Source organism: Sebastes umbrosus, chromosome 16, assembly GCF_015220745.1.
Source record: "Sebastes umbrosus isolate fSebUmb1 chromosome 16, fSebUmb1.pri, whole genome shotgun sequence".
Taxonomy (NCBI): Eukaryota; Metazoa; Chordata; class Actinopteri; order Perciformes; family Sebastidae; genus Sebastes; species Sebastes umbrosus.
This window is the reverse complement of record NC_051284.1, coordinates 17387977-17412420: the sequence shown is the minus strand read 5'-3', so window position 1 is coordinate 17412420 and position 24444 is coordinate 17387977. Positions and strand designations below refer to the sequence as shown.

Sequence of the window (24444 nt, the reverse complement as noted above, 5' to 3'; positions counted from 1 at the left end):
TCACTACTGGTGCTCAGCCTCCTAACATTCAGAGGGTACTGTATGTCTGCTCTCTCTCCCCTCTACAGGTGATATCTCGCTGGGAAGAGTACATGAGCAAAGTCCGGCCTAAACAGGGCAAGACCGTGGAGGCGCAAGCTGTGGCTGCACACTTTCCCTTCCACAAGTACTTCTCCAACGCCCCCCAGCCTGTCTTCAAGGGCCGGTCATATGAAGAGGACATGGACATCGCAGAGGGCTGCTACCGCCACATCAAGAAAATATTCACCCAGCTGGAGGTAAGATCCACAGAGTGTACTAGTTCCCTCACTGCTGAGCAACCCCCAGTGGGATGTAAGGAGGTTACTTCAGTGCAATAAGGCAATTTTATTCATAGAGCATGTGTCATTACAGTTAAATTCAGTGTATGGTACATTAAAATGCATACAGCAACACATACGATGTACAGAAGCACACACCAATTTATCTGAGGTAAACATATACAGCCCTTTCCTTCTTTTCCTCAAACACACACAGAGGCTTACGTCAGCTGTATTTAATGGTTCTCGCAGACTATTTGCCAGCTGTGTGTCCAGATGTTGCACAATCTCCCATCCATAAGTAACTATGCCTTCCTGGCCACCACGGTGACAGGTTGTTGTACATTAACAGACCAGTCGGACACTGTCTTTGTGGATGTGTCAGCTTATAAGCAGCCACTTTTGCATCTCCCTTGTCATCACCTGTCCCTTTGTTTTAGATTAGAGTGAATCATTATATAAGATACTTAACAGTACTTATGCTGTTTGTTTGTAGATATGATTTGGAAAAGATAAGCGGTACAACAAAGTGCTGAAGGCTTTTACTACTTCTCTTTTTTACTCTCCATGTCACTCTTTTTCACACTATTTCGCGCTTACAAACACACAGCTGAACGTATTATCATTCCTTCCCAGCCCGTCAAGTATTTCTATAGGGATAACAATAACATCTCAGATTTATGGGAACACCAAGAAGGTCTCCGAAAAGCAATAAAGAAGTTATTGGCTTGAGGTAATATCCCAACACATGTGGTGACCTTGATTTATCTGGCTGGCCTCTGTATCACTGCATCACAGCACCTCCTCCCTCCTCCCTCAGCCTCACCCATGCTGCAGTGAAATCTGTACACCCATTAAGAGGTATTGCTGTCTGTGGTGCAAGGTAGACAAAGCAACATTCTGCTGAATTTGCTTATCTGTCTGACTCTTCAAATGTAAAAGCAGTTTGGAAAAAAGCTGCCATAGGAATATCTAAAGACTTTATTGCTAGACCGACAGATAGACAGCAACACAATCTGCCTCTTGGGTTCCTCCTGTATAGACATCTCCTGTTTCCTCCTCTGCAGTCCCACCACATCCTTACCGCTGTTTACTTTCTTCTCAGTATCCATGAATCCTTACCATCTTGATTTCACCCTTCAACCGCTCTGGAGCCATGGGGGGTTAAAAATAGAGCTCATCAATATTGCATGTTTTGATTGGTTTAATATTAATGCTAAAATAGTAACACATCAAATATTTATACCCTCAGTGCTGTCCGAGTCTACTTGTTCCATCCTCCCTTCCCTGCACAGCTAGTGTGGCAACCTGAAAATAGCACGCCTGTTTACCCATATTCCCCCTCTGTGCTTCCCCCCACATCGTGGTTTTCATAGTAGCCGGATATTGGCACTCTGAAGTGAACTGATTCAGATTTTATGTAAAACCTGGCCCCACATTTCCCATTCTGCTATGTAAGAAAATCTGTGCTAAAGTGCTCCTCAAGCTGCAGTTATTGAACAGCAAACTACACCCAGTATACTCTCCGCAGAGCAGCCCTGTGGCTTGCTGACCTCTGTTACACTGCATCATGGGAAAAGAGGAGAATGTTTTTTCCTAATGAGAATAGAAAGCAACAGTATGTTTAATGAAAAGGCGAGTAGGTTGCCGATCACTTGATCATCTTTTATCTTGTAAGGGTGTAAGAAAATATTGAGTATTGCAATATTATGTTTTGTGATATTGTATCGATTCTCAGAAACACTATCGATTTGTAATTAATAGTTTGCATGCAAAGATTAACTCAGTCAATACTTTATTTCATTTGCAAAGATGTGCACCATCTCAGTGTATGTGCCCTCTCAAAGTGCTATGTTGTTGGATGTTACAGGGACTGTGGTAAATGCAGATCCGACTGTTAGGTAAACTTTATTTTACTCAGATTTATGCATATGGTGGTGTGTTCTTTATACTATGACAGTTTTCCTAAAATTATATTTTAAAAACCGCAATATATTGCCTTGTTTACTGTATCGCGATATATTACAATATATAGAATCGTAACCGCTTTATCATGATACGTATTGTATCGCCAGATTCTTGCCAATATACAGCTTTACTTTCTTGTATATTGGAGTTACAGGGAATCAAAAGTAGAGGCAATTGGAGCTATTACAGTGCTCGGGCTAAGCCACTAAGTTTTTCAAACACCTACATTATTTATATGTGGGTAGACACAATGTTTTATTGGTGTTGCATCTGAATATTGAACCGTGCCTTTTTTTCTTTTAGAGGTGTGATTATTTCAGCCTAGATAATCACCTTATCCATCATCTTTGACAGTAGTCATCCATCATTTTGTCAGAATGCCATTTAAGTTTCCCCTCACAACCCCACTGTATAAAACATGAAAGCAAAACTTAACTTTAATCACAAATACATGAATACACTATTTAAGTCCAAGATTGCCAAGTTCTTCCCAGAGGTCATCCTAAAAGTAGTTTTTAATTACCTATAGGAGGTTGCTTTTTTTCTTGATTTCTTTTTGCTATTTTTGTTCCCAAACATTTCTGTGCACAGTGATTGACTCCTGATCCTCACCTTGTCTCTTGTCTATCCTGTAGGAGTTTAGGGCCTTTGAGCTGCTGAGGAGTGGACTGGACCGCTCCAAGTATCTGCTCGTGAAGGAAGCCAAAATCATTGCCATGACCTGTACACATGCTGCACTCAAACGTCATGACCTGGTGGAACTGGGATTTAAGGTACGCTTTTCCCAGTTGCCATAAAGACAACAACCTGGTTAAGCTTGTGTTTACTGCAGTTGCTTAAAGTACTTGGTTTAAATTTCTGATTCTCTTTATTAGTACGACAACATCCTGATGGAAGAAGCTGCTCAGATTCTGGAGATCGAGACCTTCATCCCCCTCCTGTTACAGGTAACCCTCTACTGACTAAGTCTTAAATCTTAAACTTAGGATTTACAAGCTTTATGACTAAGACTGTTTATTTTGAGACATCCTTTACTCACCGCTCGGCTAGTCGGCTTTCTACCACCTGACTTTTCTCTGTTATGGTCTGACTAATGGGCTCCAAACACAGTAATGGTGCTTGTCTTTGGTAGTTGTGCCTAATTGTGCGAGATAGTGCTAATGTCTGTTTACAGATGAGATCATTAAGCACATCAGCCCATCCAACAACCTCGCCAGAGCTCCTCTCTTTATCTCTGTTCTCTAGTGATACACAGTCCGAGCCTTCTGCCAGGTATACGTCACAGTGAAACTGTTTATTCCTCGTCCTCCCCTTCCCTTTCATTGTCTAGCCATTCAACTCTTATCAGTGATTTCAGTGATTGAATAAACTCTTGACCTGCAGTGGTTGGTATATCAGATTTGTCTGAGGTCAAACTCCAAATTAACCATATCTAATTTGTAAAACCTGGCAGCATGACATAGACATGAGTGAAAAACTGTACAGGCCCTCCATGCTTCACTGACCTCCTGGACTTAAATGTTATTTTCTGCTGAAGATCTGATTTCACATACACGATATAATATTGTCAAGTCATTAGACAAAACAAAATGTAATAAAGTTGGACAACATTGGGTCCTTGTAGTGCACTGGGATTACTCATGTAGACATCGAATAATCAACTGTTCCACCTATACTGTGCAAAATGGAAAAGACAATATTTTACAGAGTCTAATAGGGACCCCTGTATTTCCTTTAGGTGTTCTCTGTAACAGGTGTTCTTAACACTTATTTTTCTGTCTTCTCCTCTCTGCAGAACCCAGAGGATGGCTACAGCAGGCTGAAGCGTTGGATCATGATTGGAGACCACCATCAGTTGCCCCCTGTTATCAAAAACATGGCCTTCCAGAAGTACTCCAACATGGAGCAGTCTCTCTTCACCCGATTTGTGCGCCTGGGAGTGCCCACCATTGATCTGGACGCACAGGGTCGTGCACGTGCAAGGTAGGCTAGAATCAGTTTTGACCAATTTCTCAAAGGATGCAGTATCTTGGTGATTGGTACCATCGCCTCACAGAAAGGACATAACGGTGTGACTTAATGTGTTTTCTATCTTCCTGTTCCACAGCCTGTGTAACCTGTACAACTGGCGCTACAAACATCTGGGGAACCTGCCTCATGTGCAGCAAATGGCTGAGTTCCAGGTGCCCAACCCCGGCCTGACTTTTGACTTCCAGCTAGTTAACGTGGAGGACTTCAATGGGGTGGGAGAATCCGAGCCCAACCCTTACTTCTACCAGGTCAGTAGTAGTACACACACAGCACAACTGTTATGTGTGATAAGGATGTCTACCAGTTATATTACACATTCAAACCACTCTTTATAGATCTACAACATAAATAAAACTATGATTAAAACCGAAATAACATAAAAAGCATGTTGTATTGCAGTATTAACGTAACAAGTGGGTCGTGAAAGCTAACTAAAACAAACCTGGAATTGAATACTAAAGGTAGAAATGTTTTCAACTGTAAATGCCCTACTGCCTTCAGCATGAATCCACACAGACCCATATGCATTACTTCAATTTGGAGAACTGTGAACACTCAGTATACAACATCAGTATTCAGCATATCTGTAGCACAGGTACATACACAACGTTAGAACAGCAGAAAGAACAGCAGAAATAGTTGTGTAGCAGTTCCCAAGCGCAATTTATACACTCCTTTTACACGGATACACACTCATGCACACTTAGTTCCACCAGAGCAGAGAACCGTATTCCTCCCTAACCTCCATTTCCTCTGAATCGGTTGTTGTACAGCAGTTCATTCACTTTAAAATTTTAATATGTTAGCTACCGGCCCATATGATATATTTATAACCCTGCCTAGTCTGCAGCTAGCACTGGCTGCCCAGCACAGACCAGTGGGTTTGTCCTTCACACCAGGAAGCCAGATTGTGTTTCATCATGACATTGCTGAGACACTCAAGACAGTGTGTGGGCGGAGGGCAGCGCTGATAGGGGTGTGTTACTTTGGCACCACACCAGCACAGGAGCCCAAATGTTATTGTCAAAATATAAAAGCAAAACTATCTAGTGCGATGGTAACATTTTAAGTACTGAAATGTAACATGAAACCAATTACTTTAACTGGATTATTAGTGGTTCTGAAAAACTGTGCTCCTTTTTTGATAAAGGAAGAAAGACAAAACCAGAATGGTTGTTAGAGATATGAGATAAATATTACTGGGGCTGACCTGAATCCTTTAAAAGCTTCGAAGCTTCGATAGTTGCCATGGTAATCGACCTCCAAATCAGTATTCGAATGCTTCAGGTTTTTTTATATAGAGATATTATTCATTATTCCTATTCAACATTTCAACAATTTGTATTCATTTTTCTCAGATGGATATCGCTGTTTGTTATGTGTAGGGTTGCGTGTACCAAAAAATGGTATTCGGGAAAGCTCTAAATTTTACAATAAACTCAACAGAGCTTGTAGTCATCAGCAGCACTTGATTTCAAGTAAAAGTAAATTTGTCTGATGATTACAATTGGCACTAATTAGTAAATACCTCAATGGAGACGCTGTTTTGTTTATAAGCTCATGGCCAATGAACATTTTTCAGTGCTTCATGAATGTTACTGCAGCGTTCAACCCTGTGCATGCTCATGTCCCTGAGGCTTCTTATTGTTCTTAAATCCAGACCATGTGCACTTCTCGAGACAGCAGGTCACATGAACCTCAACTCCATTTGCCTGTTGCCATTTTCAGGCCCCTCAAGGGAATTGCCAGTATCACTCACTATGCCTTACGCGTGCACACTCTCGCACACTCCTGCACACATGCATGCTCTTTCCTAGGGAACCAGAAGGGATAAATTGGACACTAGAGAAGCAATTGTATCCAGTGTATGCTGAATGGCTGCCACAGCTGAACAAACACTGCCACAACCCCTGATTTGCACTTCCACAGGAACTGCACACCCATCACACACAAAAAAACACACGTGTGTGTACTCAAACAGTCCAAAGGTCTGTTCCTGCTTCTTCGCCTCATTTGTTAAAGCACTTTCCATACTGAGTCTCAGCCCGTTGATAATACTTCTCAAGTTGTCAAATGGCTCATAAAGGGTAAGATGCTTATCTAAATCCACATCTTCTGTTGTTAGAAAATGGCTTTTCTCAGCCACTAGGCTTGTTAGTCTAGGCTTTTCTGCTTCACAAGCTACATTTTAAATGACATAAGAGCAAAAAGCAGTGGGCTTTACTCACAGGTACTTTAGATTTATTACTCTTATTACCTCTTATGTCAGTATCTACACCACAATTTGCGATCCTCTCTCCCACTTCTGTCTCGCCTCTGCTTCTGTCCCTGTTTCATCTCATCCATCCTCTCCAGTCCTCATGTAGCCCCGGGCCATTGGCTCAAACTCTGGGTTAGGTCTGACCTTGTTGCGATGGTTAACAAGTTCTCTGGAGTGTTAGGGCATTAGATCACATTTATGTTAACTAAGCACATGAGGTAGGCAATGCTGGAAATGCCAACCGCGTGACTCTTGTATATGTTAAGGGTTCTCAGGATCTTTTTTTCTCTGCAGCCAAACTGTAAAGCTATTTTTGAGGTATTCAGATGCACAACTGAAATTAGGTCAAGCAAGTAACAATCTTGATCCTAATATCGACTAAAGTAGTGCCTTTACTTCCTTAATTTGATATACTAATGTCCTATCCACAACATCATGTATTTCACAAGGAACGGGCGCGGCCAGAATTAATACAGCGAGGCAAAGGACACCACATGTGCATCCCAAGATCGCGGTCTTGTGGGCAGATTAATCATCTGACATGTAGATATTGTTGAAACATTACGTCACTGTGATTTTCAACATTTTGTAGATATCGTTGAATATTTTTTAACAGTCACTGCCAAACTTGAATATAACATTTCTTTCAGTAAAAACATGGTGTGGTCATTAAAGTTATGAATGTGTGCCATTTGGAGACAGGTAATAGGGGGAAGAAGAACAAAGGCTATCACTGTTTTTGATGTGTTGACTCCAGTGCAGCTGGATCAGGAACAGTTGATGAAGCTGCATAAATTATTATCAAAGATGCGAGGCTGCGGTCCAGGCTTAATTGAAACTGGATGAATAATGCATACAGTTGCCTTTTTTCTTTTTCTTTTTTTTTGGTCAGATTTGAAGGGCAGAGTGTAGCCTTGGAGCCACGATGCACATGCACATGCTGAGGAATTTGTTGATTGTAAAGTGGGTGAATGATGAATGCAACGTTGGCCTTTACATTTAGTCACATTTGGAGGACAAGATCTTGTGCTGTTGTCCTAGGGCCTGGACATTTGGAATATATATGTTTAGGACAATGTTTTATTTTTTGTGTGTTTGCACCAAGTGCTCCTGTGACAATCATCTTTATATAGAATATCTAGAAACAACTACAAGCAGAAAATCTTGTCTTTCCTAGTTAAAATGTAAATAATGTGATATTGGTTGTATATTATAACATTCTGCCATCAGTAATGAAACTTTTGATGATGCAGCCTTTTTTTTTTTTCAAATTTCTAAAAACACAATCAGCTATTCCCCACTTAAATGGATATCAAAGGCACAGTAGAGATATCTCATTCATCCTCCTCGCTTCTATGTAGGGGATCCTAGATTGGGACATTCTGTCCCAGCCTGGCTAGTGGCCGTGTTGAGCTCTGTCTGAGGCAATTAATTACAACCCAAAATCAGATGGTTACTCATGCATGAATGAGTGGGCTTTTATCTGGCTGAAAAGTTAAACATTTGACGGGCGAGAAAGGGCTAGAGCAGCATGTTAAAGTACAAGAGAATGAGAACAGCAAGGTGTCAAAAAACAGCAGACAGCGCTGGGTGTGCTGATAGGAAGAGACACCCGTGTATCTGGTTAATTCAGATTAGTGCTTTGATTCACTACAAAACTACGGTATTGATAAACATGGCTTTTCGACTCTCTACTTGTGTGTACAATGCTGTATAGTTAACATATAATATTAATAATCTTACACCCTCTTCTCTCTCTTCCTGTTAGAACCTGGCCGAGGCGGAGTATTCTGTGGCTCTGTACATGTACATGCGTCTGTTGGGCTACCCTGCTGACCGCATCAGCATCCTCACCACCTACAATGGACAAAAACACCTGATCAGAGACGTCATCAACCAGCGTTGTGCTGGCAACCCCTTCTTTAGTCAGCCTAACAAGGTAAGGACACACATGCACCAGTTGACACTGACCACAGTGAACACTGCACACAGCTGCATCCAAATCCAAAATTCAATCAGAGAAAACTTTTTCTTTTACAAAGGAAGCATGGATGTGAGTCTGCAAACTGAAATGTGCTAATGCATTATCTTGTAATATAATAGGTTGTTTATGGTCATTGATTATACAATTTTTAATAATGTGATAAAATCTAAATGAAATGGTATGTTAATGTAATATTGAACAAATGTCACATCAGCACACAGCTTTTTTTTTTAGCAGTATTACCATATTATTAAGTCCTGATATGTTTAATCACCATACAGTACTTTCTTTAACTGTTATCTTACAAGGAAATGGTCTTTAATACACCCAAAAAAGTACTTAAAGTATATTTTGGTTCCAGACTAGAGGGTGACACAACAGTCACTGCTGTCCCATCCCACAAAAAAAAATCCTTTCCCGTCCCGATCCTGGAAGAATGACTCCCAATCCCATTCCCGTGTTGTGTTGTGTTTTTTTTTTTTTTTTTTTTTTTTTGTATATTATGCTATTTTCCCCTCAGACTTCATGTTTGCATTTGAATTCTGGTGGCTGCACGCACCGTGCGTTGTCAAAACGTCATGTCATGCACTGGTCAGGTGGCTGGCTGCAACCAACGAGCCACCAGAGCAGACAGGAGAAAATAAAAAAACAACAGAAAAAAGACAACAGAGCTACTACCATTCTGTTCAAAATAAAGAAAATAGAGTTTATTCGTGTTAGAACTGCATATTTATTTATGGTGGTGAAAAGTAAAAGTAACTCCTTGACTCACCAACTGCATCTCCTATTTGTTCAGTGATTCAAAAAGATTGAAACAAAATGGCAATTCGGTCTAAATGTTAAAGTGTATTTGTGAAATGATGACAATGACACATTTCAAGTAGCGCTCTAACACTAAAACACACCCAATTCCACATGCATGAACTGTACGCACTCCTAATATCACTTGAGGCTGTTTCTCCTGTCAAGAAGGAATCCACAACAGTCCCACAGCAGTCCCAACAGACATGTATTCACCTCATATATATGTGTAGGGCTCAGACTTGTTTAGTCGGAACATGCTTGACACACATAACATGCACACAGCGTCTTCACGCCTTCACATGTCAGCTGCAGTCAATGCACCAACCTCTGTTGCACTGAGAGAGAAATTCACAGCTCTCAATTCTCACAAGGCTTTTGCTTTTTCTGCCTCCCATTACCACAAACATACATAGTCTTCTCTTTCTCCCTGTGCAATTTAGGTTAGTACATTTTAACTACAAGTTTCCCCAACTGTCCTCATCCTTGCAGCGTGACATACAGTATCTCCTTGAATTAAGTGGATTTGCGTGGTTCTTGCACGGTAGAAAATTAATGAGCAGCTCACAGATGTTTTTTATTTACTATTCCCTGTTGTAGGCAAGGCAAAAGAGTATTTTTTTTCACCCTGACATTGTCCTGCTTTATCAAATCATGAGATCATCGCCTGCTGCAGGTCATAAGACCCAAGTAGAGCAGGACACTTTGTGCTTTCTGTTCCCAACAGTTTACATACCAGCTGACGGCATACCTCTGTAAACTCACTGATTAGAGCACGGAAAAAAGTTGAGACCAGCCCAACTTTGATTTGCAGCGCGCCACGCAAGTGTCGGGCATCGGTTTATAGTTTCATGCCACCGGCTTCCATTGAAAATTACTTATAGCCTGTTGCTGTGTCGCTCGTAGTGTGAACGCGGCATATGTGTGTGTGTTTGAGCAAAGGATTTAAATGTGCATACTTTGAGAGTGGGTGTAGACGCCATGCTGTGTTCATCCCTGAAGAATACTGTTGGATTGTCTTCAGCCCACGGTATTCCCCCCCTACTCCTCTTGTCTCCCTCTTCTCTTTCCTTCCTTTACACTGTGTTAAGTCAGCAGCCCGTTGGCACAGTTTCCCATCCTTTTTCTGTTTGTACTGCTAAATGCTTTTACCCGTTAGCCTCAGGTTATGCTTTCCTCTCTCTTCGTTTCTTTTTCCCTACCCACATTCTCTCACCTTTCTTCTGGTCTGTGTTCTTCAGGCCTTTCACACACTTTACAGTGTTACAGACTAGAGATAGTAGCAACATTGGAGAGTAAATAGCACATCACCAGTCAGTTGGTGTTTCATTGTACCGTAGCGGCAGAGGGTCAACAATTTTTTTCTGTTTGTGTAGTGTGAGTGGTAAGCAAGGTGGTTTTCCCCACTGGTTAATGAAATTTCAGCAGTATATGCCGATACAGCAGGGGAGAGTGAATACAGGCAAAACACTTCCACAGCAGTGTGTCTATCAGCCCGACCTTATATAAGCCTAAATTATGTTTCTACATCTTTTGGGGGTTTTTATGGAAAAGATACTGGTGGTGAGGGATGTCACGATACCCGAAATGTAGTAGTCGATACCAATACCAGTGAAATTCCACGATTCTCGATATCAGTTCGATACCCCAAACAAAAGTAAAACAATTAAATCCCTTGTATTTCAACATACACTCCTTTATTACTGTTTGCATACTGTTTTTTTTTTTTGGTAAGATCTCTTTTATACTCCTCTGAAAACATCCCCTTCAAACAACTGTATTTACATTTGAACACATCATGATAACGTTAGAATTTCCCTTCGCCCAATACTTACACATCATAATGTAAATCAATGGCACCTCCGGTGTTGAAATTGGTAGAATGAGAGCTAGTTAACGCAGCAAAAAGTCCTGCATGGAGCTAACAGCTAACGTTAACTAGCTCTCGTCCTGCTGATTTCAACACGGACTTGTTGTCTGCAATGTAGCATTATCAGGGAAAAAATAGTGCATCTCCTGGACGCATTGACAGAGAGTTTACTGCATCCGAAACACATTTTCTATCGTGCCTGGGATGACGTTAATCTCGACTTTTTTTCGGCATCGACTTGGTACCGAAGAATCGGTTCTCGTGACATCCTTAATGCTGGTGTTATTCTATATTTATCTTATTATCAAATATCATGAAAACACCGAAACCTGTCAAATCCTCACTTGGTACTTTTCGATTCCCCAGCCTGATGGAAGACATAACTCTTTAAAGACGGGTCACAAATACATGGAGGGCTAAGCTGTATCCGGCTTTGTTAGTAGGATCATTTTATTGTTAGTTTTGGTCTTTTCATGGGATTTGCTTACAATAAGAAAACATTTTTTATATCATCATTCTTATCTTTTTTAACGCTTGATGAAGGCACAAACACAAATTGCAGACTGTCACCGTTTATTAATTGTCTAACAAGCAGACAGTAAGTGAATCCCTCTTCTGTCTTTGTGTGCATGGTGCATTCTACCACCTGAGGGCTGGAGTCTTTAGTCTCCTGTTGTTGTGTTTTGTGCTGTGCAACACTACCTTGTTGCTTTGTCTTCAAATATATTCCCTGTTCTGACAGCTAGCCAGAAATTGTGCTTGGTCATGTTAAATGTCCTGCAATGTTAAGACATGAAGTGTCATTCATTGTGCTCATGGCCTTAGTCAGTATGCATGCCTAGTCATAAAGTGACAGGGGTGACAGGCTGGTAGATTTGCTGAGAAGAAAGATAGCCAGAGAGGGAGGGAGATGAAAATGAAAGAGGGGGCTCTTGTGGGAAAATGCTGAGCAGCTGAAAGGTCATGGCGCAGAGCGTTGGGTCCACAGTGTGTCTGAGGATATGTCACAATATCTAAAACTAAGCAAATGTCAACAGCCATCCCACTTTCCTGCCATGACTTTAATTAGTATGAAAAGAAGGGCCAGTTAGCACCAGTCACAGTCCCGAAATTGAATAAACACACTAGCTTAAGCTGTCTACTGAATCTCAAACACAACAGTTGGCATACATATGCATGCATTTATGCATCTTTAATGATGTTTTTTTTAGTTTACTCTATGAATTTTACAGATAAGGTCCATTTGAGTGCGCTTTCAGTTGGCAACTGTATATTTTAAACTCCAGAATAGTGTTTATTCATTCAAGTCACTCATCAAAACGTCATTACATAAATGCAAACTGGATTCAAAGTCATTGCATCTGTTCTCCTCAACCAAATGTCAGCCAAGTCCTTAACAAGCGGCCAAGCAATGAAACAAAACAACAATGTACAATGAACTTTGAGCAATTGTGATTAAGTTAACGTGTTGTTTAGTTAGTTAAGCCCATCAACAGAGTCGAGGAGGGAGAAAGTAGAAGGGACGAGTGTGCATGTTTAATCTTCGAGTTCACCTTCCGCATCCCTCCTCTCATTAATATACATGACTTCAAACACACACACACTTTCCCCATCTCTCCTGTGGGATTCCTTCATTTTCTAAGAGAAGGAACCTCTTTAATAACAACAAGAAAGCAAGTCTTGCAGTGTGACCGAAACCAGATATCTTATAACCAGATATGTTGACATAGATAGGTAAATGTCTAGATGTCCCAGCATGCCTATGACATATGAAATCCTGAGACACACGTGGATACGAAGGCACAAGGAATGAGACATTACACTGTTAACTCTGTCTTCCCTGAGAGTCTCTTGTGAAAGATTTAATAATCCGGCCATCTGACTTCTGCACATTCCAGGGCGTAATTGCCATGAATAAGACATAGCAGGATGGATAGATTGAGTAAAAAAAGAGAGGAGAGATCCACGCTTGACCATTAGCTTAGAGACGATCTGTCATTGTCTTCATGACAATGAGAAGAAGGAGGGAGAGATGGAAGAAAATGATTCAAATAGCTTCTATTAGCAACAAACTGTGTGCACAAATCTGCTCACAGCCTATTCTGTGTGTGTGTGTTTGTGTGCTTCCTTGTATCCACAGACATGCATGTGCCACAATGACATGACCTCTGTAATTCACTCCCTGGAAGATTTCTCATAAATAACTAAACACCATGCAAAATGCTACGCCTTAGGGAGATTCTCTATCTTGGCTTGGTTGTCACTGTCTGTGGGCTAAGAATAACTCCCTCTCTTAAGCGCCCCTTCTCTGCTAAACAAGTTGCACTGCTTGGGTTGAGACCGTGCAGCTAGAGCTCCTTCAAGTCCACATTTATAGCCTACACCAACAAAAGGCTGTGCTGGAGTTTTGTCTGTGTGTATGCCACATTTGTGTGAATATGTGCGTGCGTGCATGCATACCACAGCTGTTTGACTTGAACATTAAACATTTGACTTGAACATACAGCCCACGATGCCTCACGCTATTGGAAAACCGCCATATTGTTGCCTCTGGTGCTGCACCTGTTCTACATAGCAACAGGGAGATGTATATAAATATTGGTCTACTACATCATTAGCCCCATCTCTCCCTCTTTTACGCATCCCCACACTGTCCCCACACTGTCCCCACACTGTCCCCACACTCCCGTCTTGTTACTCAAATGGGGTTTTGGAGGGGTATGGCAAAAGGAGTTCCAGGATCCCTGAAAGTTGCGTTAGCTAATAAGAGGTACCCGCGACCACAGGATGATTTATTTAGCATGGCTGGTTCATAGGTTGGTTGCTGTAGTCCCGGGCCCGTGTGGCTTCTCGATGGTAGCTGGTGTCCTATTGATCCACTCTTGAGAATCAATCTAGAAATGAAAGGCCACCCTCTTCCTGCTGAGCGCCTGGATTTTGCAGCATGTGGCTTATATAACTGCATAGTAGTATTTTTTTGTACAGTAACAGTAAGTAAGGAGGACTTATGGTATGTTTCTGTTTATGTGAGGGGGTTCCATTGACCTCCCACCTCAAGATGTGTGAATGAAAATGGGTTCTATGGGTACCCACGAGTCTCCCCTTTACAGACATGCCCACTTTATGATAATCACATGCAGTTTGGGGCAAGTCATAGTCAAGTCAGCACACTGACACACTGACAGCTGTTGTTGTCTGTTGGGCTTCAGTTTGCCATGTTATGATTTGAGCATATTTTTTATGCTAAATGCAGTACCTGTGAGGGTTTCTGGACAATATTTGTCATTGTTTTGTGTTGCTAATTGATTTCCAATAATAAATATATACAAACATTTGTATATAGCAAGCATATTTGCCCACTCCCATGTTGATAAGAGTATTAAATTCTTGACAAATCTTCCTTTAAGGTACATTTTGAACAGATCAAAAATGTGCCCGATTTAAATATTCGAATCGATTGACAGCCCTACAAATCATATATCAAGATATCGTGATACACAATTACGTCGTCTAAATTGATAACTCAAATTTCTCTGAAAATCTCAGAAAGTCGGTGTATTGCTGGTTATATTTATTTTTTTCTCTATATTTTCACTTGAAACTGTCAAGTTAATTTTGCATATAAGTTCTTAATTAAATGAGAAAATACTCTGTAGTTTTCATTTGTCAAGTATTTCATTCACACAGGAGTTTACAAAAATAGTCTTACCATGTGGTCATTTCATATACACTATTCATTTATTGAATTACCAGAAAACATGCTATTTTGTGATATATATTGTTATAGAAAAATGAAATGACCTATATCGAGATAGAACATTTTAGCCATATCGCCCAGCCCTATTGTCAATAAGAAAAATTAATGTGACTTTACCTTCTGGTACAAGAAAACACCCAAAGTCGCTCCTTCAGCTTGGCAATTCTATTACAGATGGATAGAAAGTCCAGGCTATATGCACTTGAGAATGAAAAACAGTTTGTTGTTGTTTTTTGACAGCAGGACCAAAGTTGTGACCATCAATACACCCTTCAGCACTGCCATTGGCTGTGTATAGGCTGTAGGAGCAGTTATACATACAGTACAGCTGGTACTTTATGTGTAATGGGTTCAGTTTTACAGGGTTGCATCTCAATTTCTTCGCTTTGTATCAAAGTTGCAATGTTTTCTGTATCGTGTAAAGTGTAACAGCTCTGGCATAGTCAAAAACACAGCTCTGTTCTTCATGTACGGGAATAAGTACGCTTCTCAGCAAGACTGGATTACCAGGGTATAAAAGCAAATTGGCTGACACGACTTTCCTTTTGCTTTGAAAAAAAAAACCCCACAGAGAGCCACTTCTCCATTCTCTGTCTACCTGAAATAATCTCTGATCCAGTATAGCAGAGTGGCCCCCGGTACTTTGGCCCTGAGTCTCAGGGGTCCAGGTAAGAGGTTAGTGGCGGCAAATGCCCTCTAAGCCGTATTAGCCCCGCTGGCTGCCCATGTGGCCCACAGCGATAACAGCGGTAACAAGAAAACACAGGCACCATCATTCAAGGCCCCCCCCCCCTCCTTCCCTCAAAAATAAATAAAAAGACTTTAAGACGGAAAGCAGTCTCCCTCGTGTTTCTAAACATTTCAGCTAAATCCCTCCACTTACCTAAAATGCAGACACCCATTTACTTTGCAAAATACATCAGCTGCCATGGCTTAGTTAGCATATCTTTGTATGTGTATTTCTGTTTTCTTTTTGTTCAATAATGAATGTGTGTGTCCGTGCAGGTGACAACAGTGGACAGGTTCCAGGGTCAGCAGAACGACTACATCATCCTCTCACTGGTCCGCACCAAAGCCGTGGGACACCTGAGGTAATTACTTCAATGCATGCCAAGCAGAAACACTTCCCTGACCCAGAATAGACACCTTCAGCAGCTATTCTACCACAAAAAATACTTGTTTGATAGGATCTACACCTTAGATACACATCCTCCAGGGAAACAACACAGCAGAAATGTAGGCACTTAACTCTCTCCTGAGACAGCTGCTCTCTGGAGGCTTTCTCCTTTTAGTCATGCGTAACGACTGAATGAAGTTTGCTAAAGGACGAAAAAGACTAACGCTGTGTGGCTGTCTTCAAGTATGTATGAGCTTAATTTGAGGCAGGGAGGATAAAGGGTGCTTCAGGACAGGAGCATGTCTGTGGAGCTGACTGTACTTTTTGTCCTGGTTAAGAGAAGCCATTGTGCTCTGATGATTGGGGTGAGACTATCAAACAAAGAGCTCTGCTCTGATCAAAGGCGTACCATATAACAGTCATTAAGAGGCATGATGGTTAACCACACTGCAGCTGTAGATTGTTATGTCTTTTTGTTCCGTGTCCCGTCGCTATCCGCTCAACTATACTCCCTTGCCGGCCTCTCTTCTTAGTCTTCAGCTACGTCTCCTTATCGCTCTGCTCCCTCTTCTCCTCACTCCCGCCTCCTTCCTCATTGCACTGAATTGATTTGTGGCGAAATGGCCTTAGCTCCTTGGCCGCCACGACATCCTGATGAGCTCTTCACACCTAATACGCTCCATGTTTTAATACCAAACGATTGCGGCTAAACTCTTCCACAGTACTTCAGCTTGCCATGCTGCTGGCCTCTGGCCGTGATGTACAGTAGCCGCTGTTGGAATTGCATCGTTCACAGCTTTATCACAGCTGTACCGCCAGTGCATTCAACCCGCCTTCACATTGGGGCAGTCTGCAAATTGGAACCCGAGTGCGAATGATAAGCCATTCCTTTTGTAGCTAAATGCATGCCTCCCCCGCACCCCGCCCTTGAGCGTGGTCATTTCTGTCCGGCAGAGAAAACACTTAAAAACTCTATTTTGTTCTTTCCTCATCTCACAGATAAAGCAATGAATTGATGTAGCTGGGAATGAGAAGTGCAGCGGGCCACAGAAAAGTGGTAGTTTATCTTGCTGGCAGCGCCTGCTCTCCTCTCGCTATCGTTCATTTGATCTTGTCTTACACTGGATATTGCACCCGGCCTTTTACACATTCTCAGCCCACACAAAGTGAGGAGGTTGTCAAAGGTTGTCTCTATAACAATGTGCTACAAATCTAGTTATCAGTCAGTGAAGGGATATACAATAGTACTAGATTTTTCTAGTCTCCTGGATAATAACTTGCCTTCAAGGACGATGAACTTCAAGGGCCTGAAAACCTAGTTTTTTTAATCAGCTTCTTACTATGAGTGATGAGCTCATAGAAATAGAATAGGAGAACGGACTTTGAACTGTTTGCCGTGGTCATTTGACTTGTTCAAAAGAAAATAGTGATTGTTGTTAGTTGCTATGGTGACAACACACGTCAGTGAAGCTGTCAAGTCTGTCACACTCACTAGTTTGAGAATTCCATTTTAGCCTACCGTCCACATAAAGCTGGCGTTTTCCTTTTGTCTGACAATTCCTCTCTAGCAGCAAGGCAATGGAGATAGTGCACAGAAGTTCCTCCATGCTTTGTGCTACTCTACTGCTTGTTTGTTAATGCAAAACCTCACCTCAGTGAGTCTGTGACATGTCATAAGTCAGTTTTTACAGAAGTTAGCCCCTACAACGGTTGCAACGGCAACAGCATACATACAAATGGCCGCCACTCTGACCATCCTGCTATGTTGATTTGAATGGGAATGTCCGTTCTACTCCTATTCTATTTCTATGGATGAGCTACATGAAAACGCAAATTTCTGTACAAGTTAGAACAGTTTTGGTTCTTTCACATGAATATTTGAATCAAAATTTGATGACAGTTATGTGGTCGTTTGATCAGCTGAGTTCACTTCCCCTTTAATAACAGAGCAATTATACTAACAGAAAACGTCTTGTATATTCATTCATATCTTGGTATCCCTGACACGTATTAATGGTCAGCTGAGTGGTTGAAAGAGCAGTGGTTCATGGGAAATTGTGCTTGTCTTGTGTTGCTCATTGTGTTTTCCCCCATAGTGGGATCACTGTGGTGTACCACCATACAATCCTCCTCCTGTACTCTCCCCCTCTTCCTGCATCTGTCCTCATGGCAATCTGCTGCCGTGACAACCACAGGGGACGCAGCTGACCATATGACAAGCTGACCCTTGCGTTGACAGGAGAAGCACTCCTGCTAATACACACAGGCACAGTCACATGCAGGAGCACACTCTTTGACAGGGAAGCACAGATCCAGACACGCTTTGACATGCACACACACACACACATGTGAGAACACACACGCAACCGGTATTCCGTCCACTTTGCCCTGCCATGTCACAGCACAGGTGGGCGTCTCTCTCAGTAGTGCCATGTCTGCAGGCTACCATGCTTCATGATTGGTTCATCTCTTTCTAGAGCTCTGTGCTCATTGGTTAGAGGCTGTTGTAGTTTGTCTCTGTGGAAATTCTGTGCTTTCAAGTTTCATTTTGTACGATACTTGAATTATTTGCCGTGATTTTTACATAAACCTACCGGCTGCACACGTTAACTCACTCATAAATTCCGTACAATGGTTTCCATAAGCCCTTTTTTTCCCCCCCTTCTACATATTCATGGAACTCATCATGCATATTGCAAGGATTAATCCTCTTAATCTCATGAAGTGCTCAGGTGGACATATTCCACATTTTTTGGCTGCATTTCAACACATATGTATGTGTCGATGTGTGTTGGTAAAGGCGTGCATACAAACATGGAGGGTGTGCCAAATTTTTGTACATCAAACCAAAGACTGTTTTCAAAAAATCACCGTCGCAATAACACTTCTTCCCCCTCATATGCTCTGCCTTCTCCCGTGCTCTGTAGATTTCTATAAGCCAGTATGCGTTTGTCTCAGAGATTTATAGGCCAGCTGGTCATATTTTGCTCCATTTGGTTGCACATCCAACAAACACCTCAAACACACAAAGATTATGAAGATTTATTTCATATATACAGTTTGAAGGGTACCCTTTTTAATTGGTTCACTTTGTGAAAGAGCACATTTGTGGGGTTTTTTAAGAAGTTGTCCTAGAATTTCTCTACCTCCGTGTGTAATGTATACAACTTTAATTATAATATAGTCGAATATGGGGATGTGTACGATAACACATCACATGGGTTGTCAAATGCAATGGTTTTTTTTAGCCGTTTAAAGTGGGTAGGCATTCAGTGGTATTCCTCTAAAATAGGACAGGTAAACAACCCCTTTGGCCACTACAGCAAGCCAAGCAGGATTCCTCCATTCTCTGGGAAATGACTCTAATCTCTTAATTCTACTGGATGGCAAGAAAAAGTAACCTATCCGCCCTCTCTTGTGCTCTCCCACCTCTCCCTCTCTTTGTCTGTCTTGTTTATCCCTGCCCTTTTGCCTTTCATTCCTTTATTTCTCTCTTAGCTTCTTTATGTGTCCCCCTCACCTATTGCTGCTTATCCTTCACTAAAGCTCTCTCCTCCTACTCTACGCTGCCGTTTTTTCCCTTTCTTTACAATCTTTACTTGATCATTCCACTTTGATCCCTTTACTTTTTACCCCCTACACACGATTTGCCATCTTCTTACAATTTCACACTTTTCTCCCACTTCTCTTTGATTTTTTTTTTCTCCCTTTCTGTCAAACCAATTTTCAACTTTTTTTTTTCTCTCACTCCACAGGGATGTGAGGCGTCTGGTGGTAGCCATGTCAAGAGCCAGACTGGGTCTGTACGTCTTCGCGCGGGTGTCGTTGTTCCAAAATTGCTTCGAGCTGACTCCTGTCTTCAACCAGCTCACTGCCAGACTCATGCAGCTGCACATCAGGCCGCACGAATACTACAGCCAGGAACAGCCCGTAAGTAGACGCACATGCATGTACACACACCGGTTTCTTAATGCACAATAATCTTTACACAAGCTCCATATTTGCCGATAAGAATCTATATTAGCGCCCATTTTCACATAATTGTTGCACTCTCCAACATCCTTCCCCGTCATTGCTGCCACAGACCCCTGACTCTGTCTCATCCTCCTCTGAATGGCATCTTCTTTCCTTTTTGGTCCTCATTGCTCCCAAGTCTTACTGCAGCTTTACCCACTAGCCCTGGCCTGCTACCAGCATTTTGCAGGGGCCATCTGCAAGCATGGGAAACACAGGCCTGGCTATAATTAACCCCCAGATGTCAGAAGGCAAAACCACTCTCCCAAATCCCGCCAGGCCAGCATGAGACGACTGTTGTCTGGTCACTGTGTCTCGCTGACTGGCGTGTGCGGCAACAGGGGTGTCTAAAATACCCCATAGCTTCTGACACTTCCTCTGACTCTAGAGTGTTCATCCCCACGGGGGACATCTCTTTCGGGCACACACATGCGGCCCCTGCTTAGTCCGTCTATCTGAAGTCAGTAAACTCCTGCTCTGCTTACACGCAGATGCAGATTAAAAGTCCGATTTTTGTCTGGCAACACTGGAACCAGAACTTTCACAGGCTACTTAACAGTGCTGATTCAGAAGCAGTTATAAAAAAATAAGGGATAACACGGCTGCTTAATGCACCATATGGTTATATACGTGTTTACAGCACCGTTGGAGAGTATTGGACAGACGGTAAAGCTTAATGTCTAATCACACTCAATCACCGGGAAACACATTAACGCTTTGATGTTTTTACGGATAGTTTCACAGTAATAAAACCACACACGGTTAAGTTTTACAGTATTGAAGCCGCCAGCGCATTCACTTGATTGCCCAAAGGGCTCCTGTGAGCATCACCCCTGTATTTAGGAGGTAACAGCCCAGCAGATTAAATATTCTGCTCGCCTCACTCCTCAGTTTAGGCTGTAAGACTCTGTCTGCATACTAATATCGTCAAATTACAAACTCTGCATCCTCAACTCTACTTTCGATAGTACGTGAGCAGCGATCGCTTGAGGCATCGGGTGAGAAATTTGTTTTCAAATAACAAGCAGGTAGCGGCCATGTGAATAATAGTTTCTCAGCACATTTGCATCAGATAAATAGTTTACCATTTGGAGCCTGTTAACAAGACAGATGTACTTCTTCATTACCATTCCTTTCACATCACATCCTGGATTCAAAACAATCTTTCTTTTACTGATTTGTTTTTTTTAATTTCCTTCCCTCAGAGAGATGCTTCTGGACAGCCAGACCAAATCATCAAGAACATGCCAGAGATGACCAATCTGGTGTATAACATGTACATGCACATGATCCAGACCTCCCAGAAGTACAGACAGGTAAGAACATTTTGATAAATACAATAACCAAGAGTGTCATAAAACAACATTCAAAACCACCAGCAGTGCTATATTGTTGCTGTCTCTTAGGTGTTTCATAGAAGAGAGACTGATATTACTAAGGCTATTTAGAACTGGTACTTTTACTATGTTGAGTGTACACACATTATACTAACAAATATATGTCTTTAACTTTAAGTTTTGTGACATTGTGCTCTGGAGCAGTGCTAAAAGCGATCACTGTCCCTCCCCGGTCGCTATTTTAAGTATTTTTAAACTTTAATGCGGAACAGTAAATAGGTCAGATGTAAGAGAGCTGTTGTATTTGTGCATGTGGAGAATTAACAGGCCACAAGCCAAGCATATTAAGAGTGGAGCTCAGGTGAATTTTACACTACGTGCACTGTCACATACTGTCTCTTGTGCTAACTTAAAAAGAGGATTATGACAAAAAGTTAGACAAAAGACTTTGCTTTGATGGTATATATACGACATTGAAAATATATGTAAAGGTCTGCACACTGAGAGGTAGAGGTAGAGAGAGGTAGAGGTAGAGAGAGGTAGAGAGGTAGAGGTGTAGAGGTAGAGAGAGAGAGAGAGAGAGAGAGAGAAGGAGAGAGAGAGAGAGCGGGAAGGTAGAAAGAGAGAGAGAAGGTAGAAAGAGAGAGAGAAGGTAGAAAGAGAGGTTGAGAGACAGATAGAGGGAGGTAGAGGTTGAGAGAGGGATAGAGATTGAGAGAGAGAGAGCTAAAGAGAGAGAGAGACAGATAGGTAGGTAGAGAGGTGGGGTAGAAAGAGAGAGAGACGGGTAGAGGGAGGTAGAAAGAGTTATACATAGAGTCAGGAAGCGAGAGAGAGAGAGGGATAGAGGTGGAAGGAGAGTTAGAGAGACAAATAGAGGGAGGTAGAGTCAGAGAGAGAGAGTTAATGTGACAGAGAGAGAGAGTATCCGGGGTGTTTGGGGACCTCAGAATTGCGTATCTGTTCTTTGCAGATGATGTGGTTCTGTTGGTTCCTCCAACGGTTTGCAGCCGCGTGTGAAGCGGTCGGGATGAGAGTCAGTACCTCCAAATCTGAGGCAATAGTTCTCTGCCGGATAATGGCTGATTACTCCCTCCGGGTTGGGAGTGAGTCACTGCCCCAAAACAAGGGAGTTCAAGCATCTCGGGGTCTTGTTCACAAGCAAGGGTAAAATGGGTGGCTGGGCTCAGCCTTAGAGATAGGGTGAGGAGCTCAGACATCCGGAGGGAGCTCGGAGTAGAGCTGCTGCTCCTTCGCATCAAAAGGGGCCAGTTGAGGTGGTTCAAGCATCTGATCAGGATGAGTCCTGGACGCCTCCCTTTGGAGGTTTTCCAGGCACGTCCAAGTGGCCCCGGGGTAGACCCAGAACACGCTGGAGAGATCATACATCTCGTCTGGCCTGGGAACGCCTCAGGGTCCCCCAGGAAGAGCTGGAAAATGTTGCTGGGGAGAGGGACATCTGGAATACAGAGCTAAGCCTCCCGCCCCCGCAACCCAGCCCTGGATAAGCGGAAGAAAATGTCATGTTTAGCAAAACAAAAGATCACAATACCACTCACAGTACATGCATACATAATTGTCCTCAACATAGACTTTCCCAGTAGAATGCACCTACAATTGATATTTTGTAATATTCCACATTTTGAATATATTCCTTTCCCTTGGCTTCTTAGCAGCAACAGCAGAAACTGGCTCTGCCTCCACAACAAACCCAGACCGATGCGGTCGTTGAGGAAGCGCCAGTTAGCGCTGGGGTTCCACAGGAAGAAACCCCCATGGAGCAAGAAAGCCCAGAAGGAGAGTCGAGCCCAAAGCCAAACACGGAGGACACCAGTGAGAAGGAAGAAACTAAAGACGACACAGTGGGCCATGCTAAGATGCCCGAGCATCCTGGCAGAGACAGCGACAGTGACGGGGAGGACAGCGGAGAGGAGCAGAAGCCATAGAGCGCCCACATACGGGACTACTGTTTAATTAAGGGGCCAAGTGGACCGTCCCTTAAGGAGACATTAGTGGGGAGTCTGAATTTGTTTTCTACTGAAAGGAAACCCTGGTGATGATGTTTCATTAATTTTTCTAGAACATAACATTTTGTAATCAGTACTTTTTCTATTAAAAAAGGCAAATGCTTCATTGTCTGACATGTTTTACTATATGTGCACCCACCAGAGCTTAACAGTACTTAAAGAGGTTCTAATCTACATTTCTCTCACACGCACACTGACAGACAAATACAGTGTATAGTCAACATGTTTTAGCCTCGTTAAAATCTCTCTGTCATGATACTTCCATCCATTCATCTGCTCTTCCCTCCACTGCTTTAAGCACAACTCAAATCTGATTGGCTCAGCCTATACCAGCTACACAAGCTGCGACTAAGCTGCATTTGTAGGTCAGTCACTTTACCCAAGGGCCAGTGTGCATGCTGGGGGATTTCAATTTACCCTCTGGATGTACACAGTCACTCAACCAGCAAGCCTTAATCCTCTGCCATTCATAACTTTGTGTGTGGAGTACTAACAGCACAGCGCTCTGCAGAATAGCTCATATCAGCTGGATCTGTGGGTTGAGGAAATACCTTATTATTTGTGTTGACATCAACTAATCAAAAGCAAAGTTCCAAACCAAGTCTTGCTAATCTAAACATAAATCCACTCAAAATGAAGAGGTTAACACAGTCCACAGCCCTGCAGGCAAAAACACAGACTGGAAATTCATTCATTATCATGCACCAGAGGTTGGTTGTTGTTACATCATACCTCAGGCAGGCTGAGAGAACAGGTCAGCTGCACAGCTGCTCTAGCCTGGGCCAGTGGAAGGACCTGATGGAGAACCATGTGTTGATAGATGTGGAGAGACATCTTTTCTGCATTCAGTCAAGTGTGCCGTCTATTTTTTCCATCTTCTGAGAGCGGGGCACTCCGGGTCGAAGTTCTCAGGAGTATTTTGGAGTAGTAGGGTACGCCCCTCTGTCGGCTGAGGAAAGGATTAGAACGAGAGGTTAGA

General features: G+C 42.4%; 1 protein-coding gene across 1 annotated transcript in view; it reads left to right on the top strand.

Annotated features, from left to right (window-relative positions):
• The window catches only part of aqr (aquarius intron-binding spliceosomal factor), a 57905-nt gene extending 34336 nt beyond the window's left edge, over positions 1 to 23569 (top strand). The window contains exons 27-36 of the mRNA XM_037746185.1: positions 69 to 278; positions 2903 to 3040; positions 3143 to 3214; positions 4063 to 4250; positions 4375 to 4546; positions 8327 to 8497; positions 15976 to 16061; positions 19843 to 20017; positions 21307 to 21417; positions 23112 to 23569. Of these exons, the coding sequence (XP_037602113.1) occupies positions 69 to 278; positions 2903 to 3040; positions 3143 to 3214; positions 4063 to 4250; positions 4375 to 4546; positions 8327 to 8497; positions 15976 to 16061; positions 19843 to 20017; positions 21307 to 21417; positions 23112 to 23384 (1596 nt within the window). The 3' untranslated portion in view covers positions 23385 to 23569. The remainder of the gene's footprint in view (positions 1 to 68; positions 279 to 2902; positions 3041 to 3142; positions 3215 to 4062; positions 4251 to 4374; positions 4547 to 8326; positions 8498 to 15975; positions 16062 to 19842; positions 20018 to 21306; positions 21418 to 23111) is intronic.
• Positions 23570 to 24444: the final 875 nt, after the last annotated feature.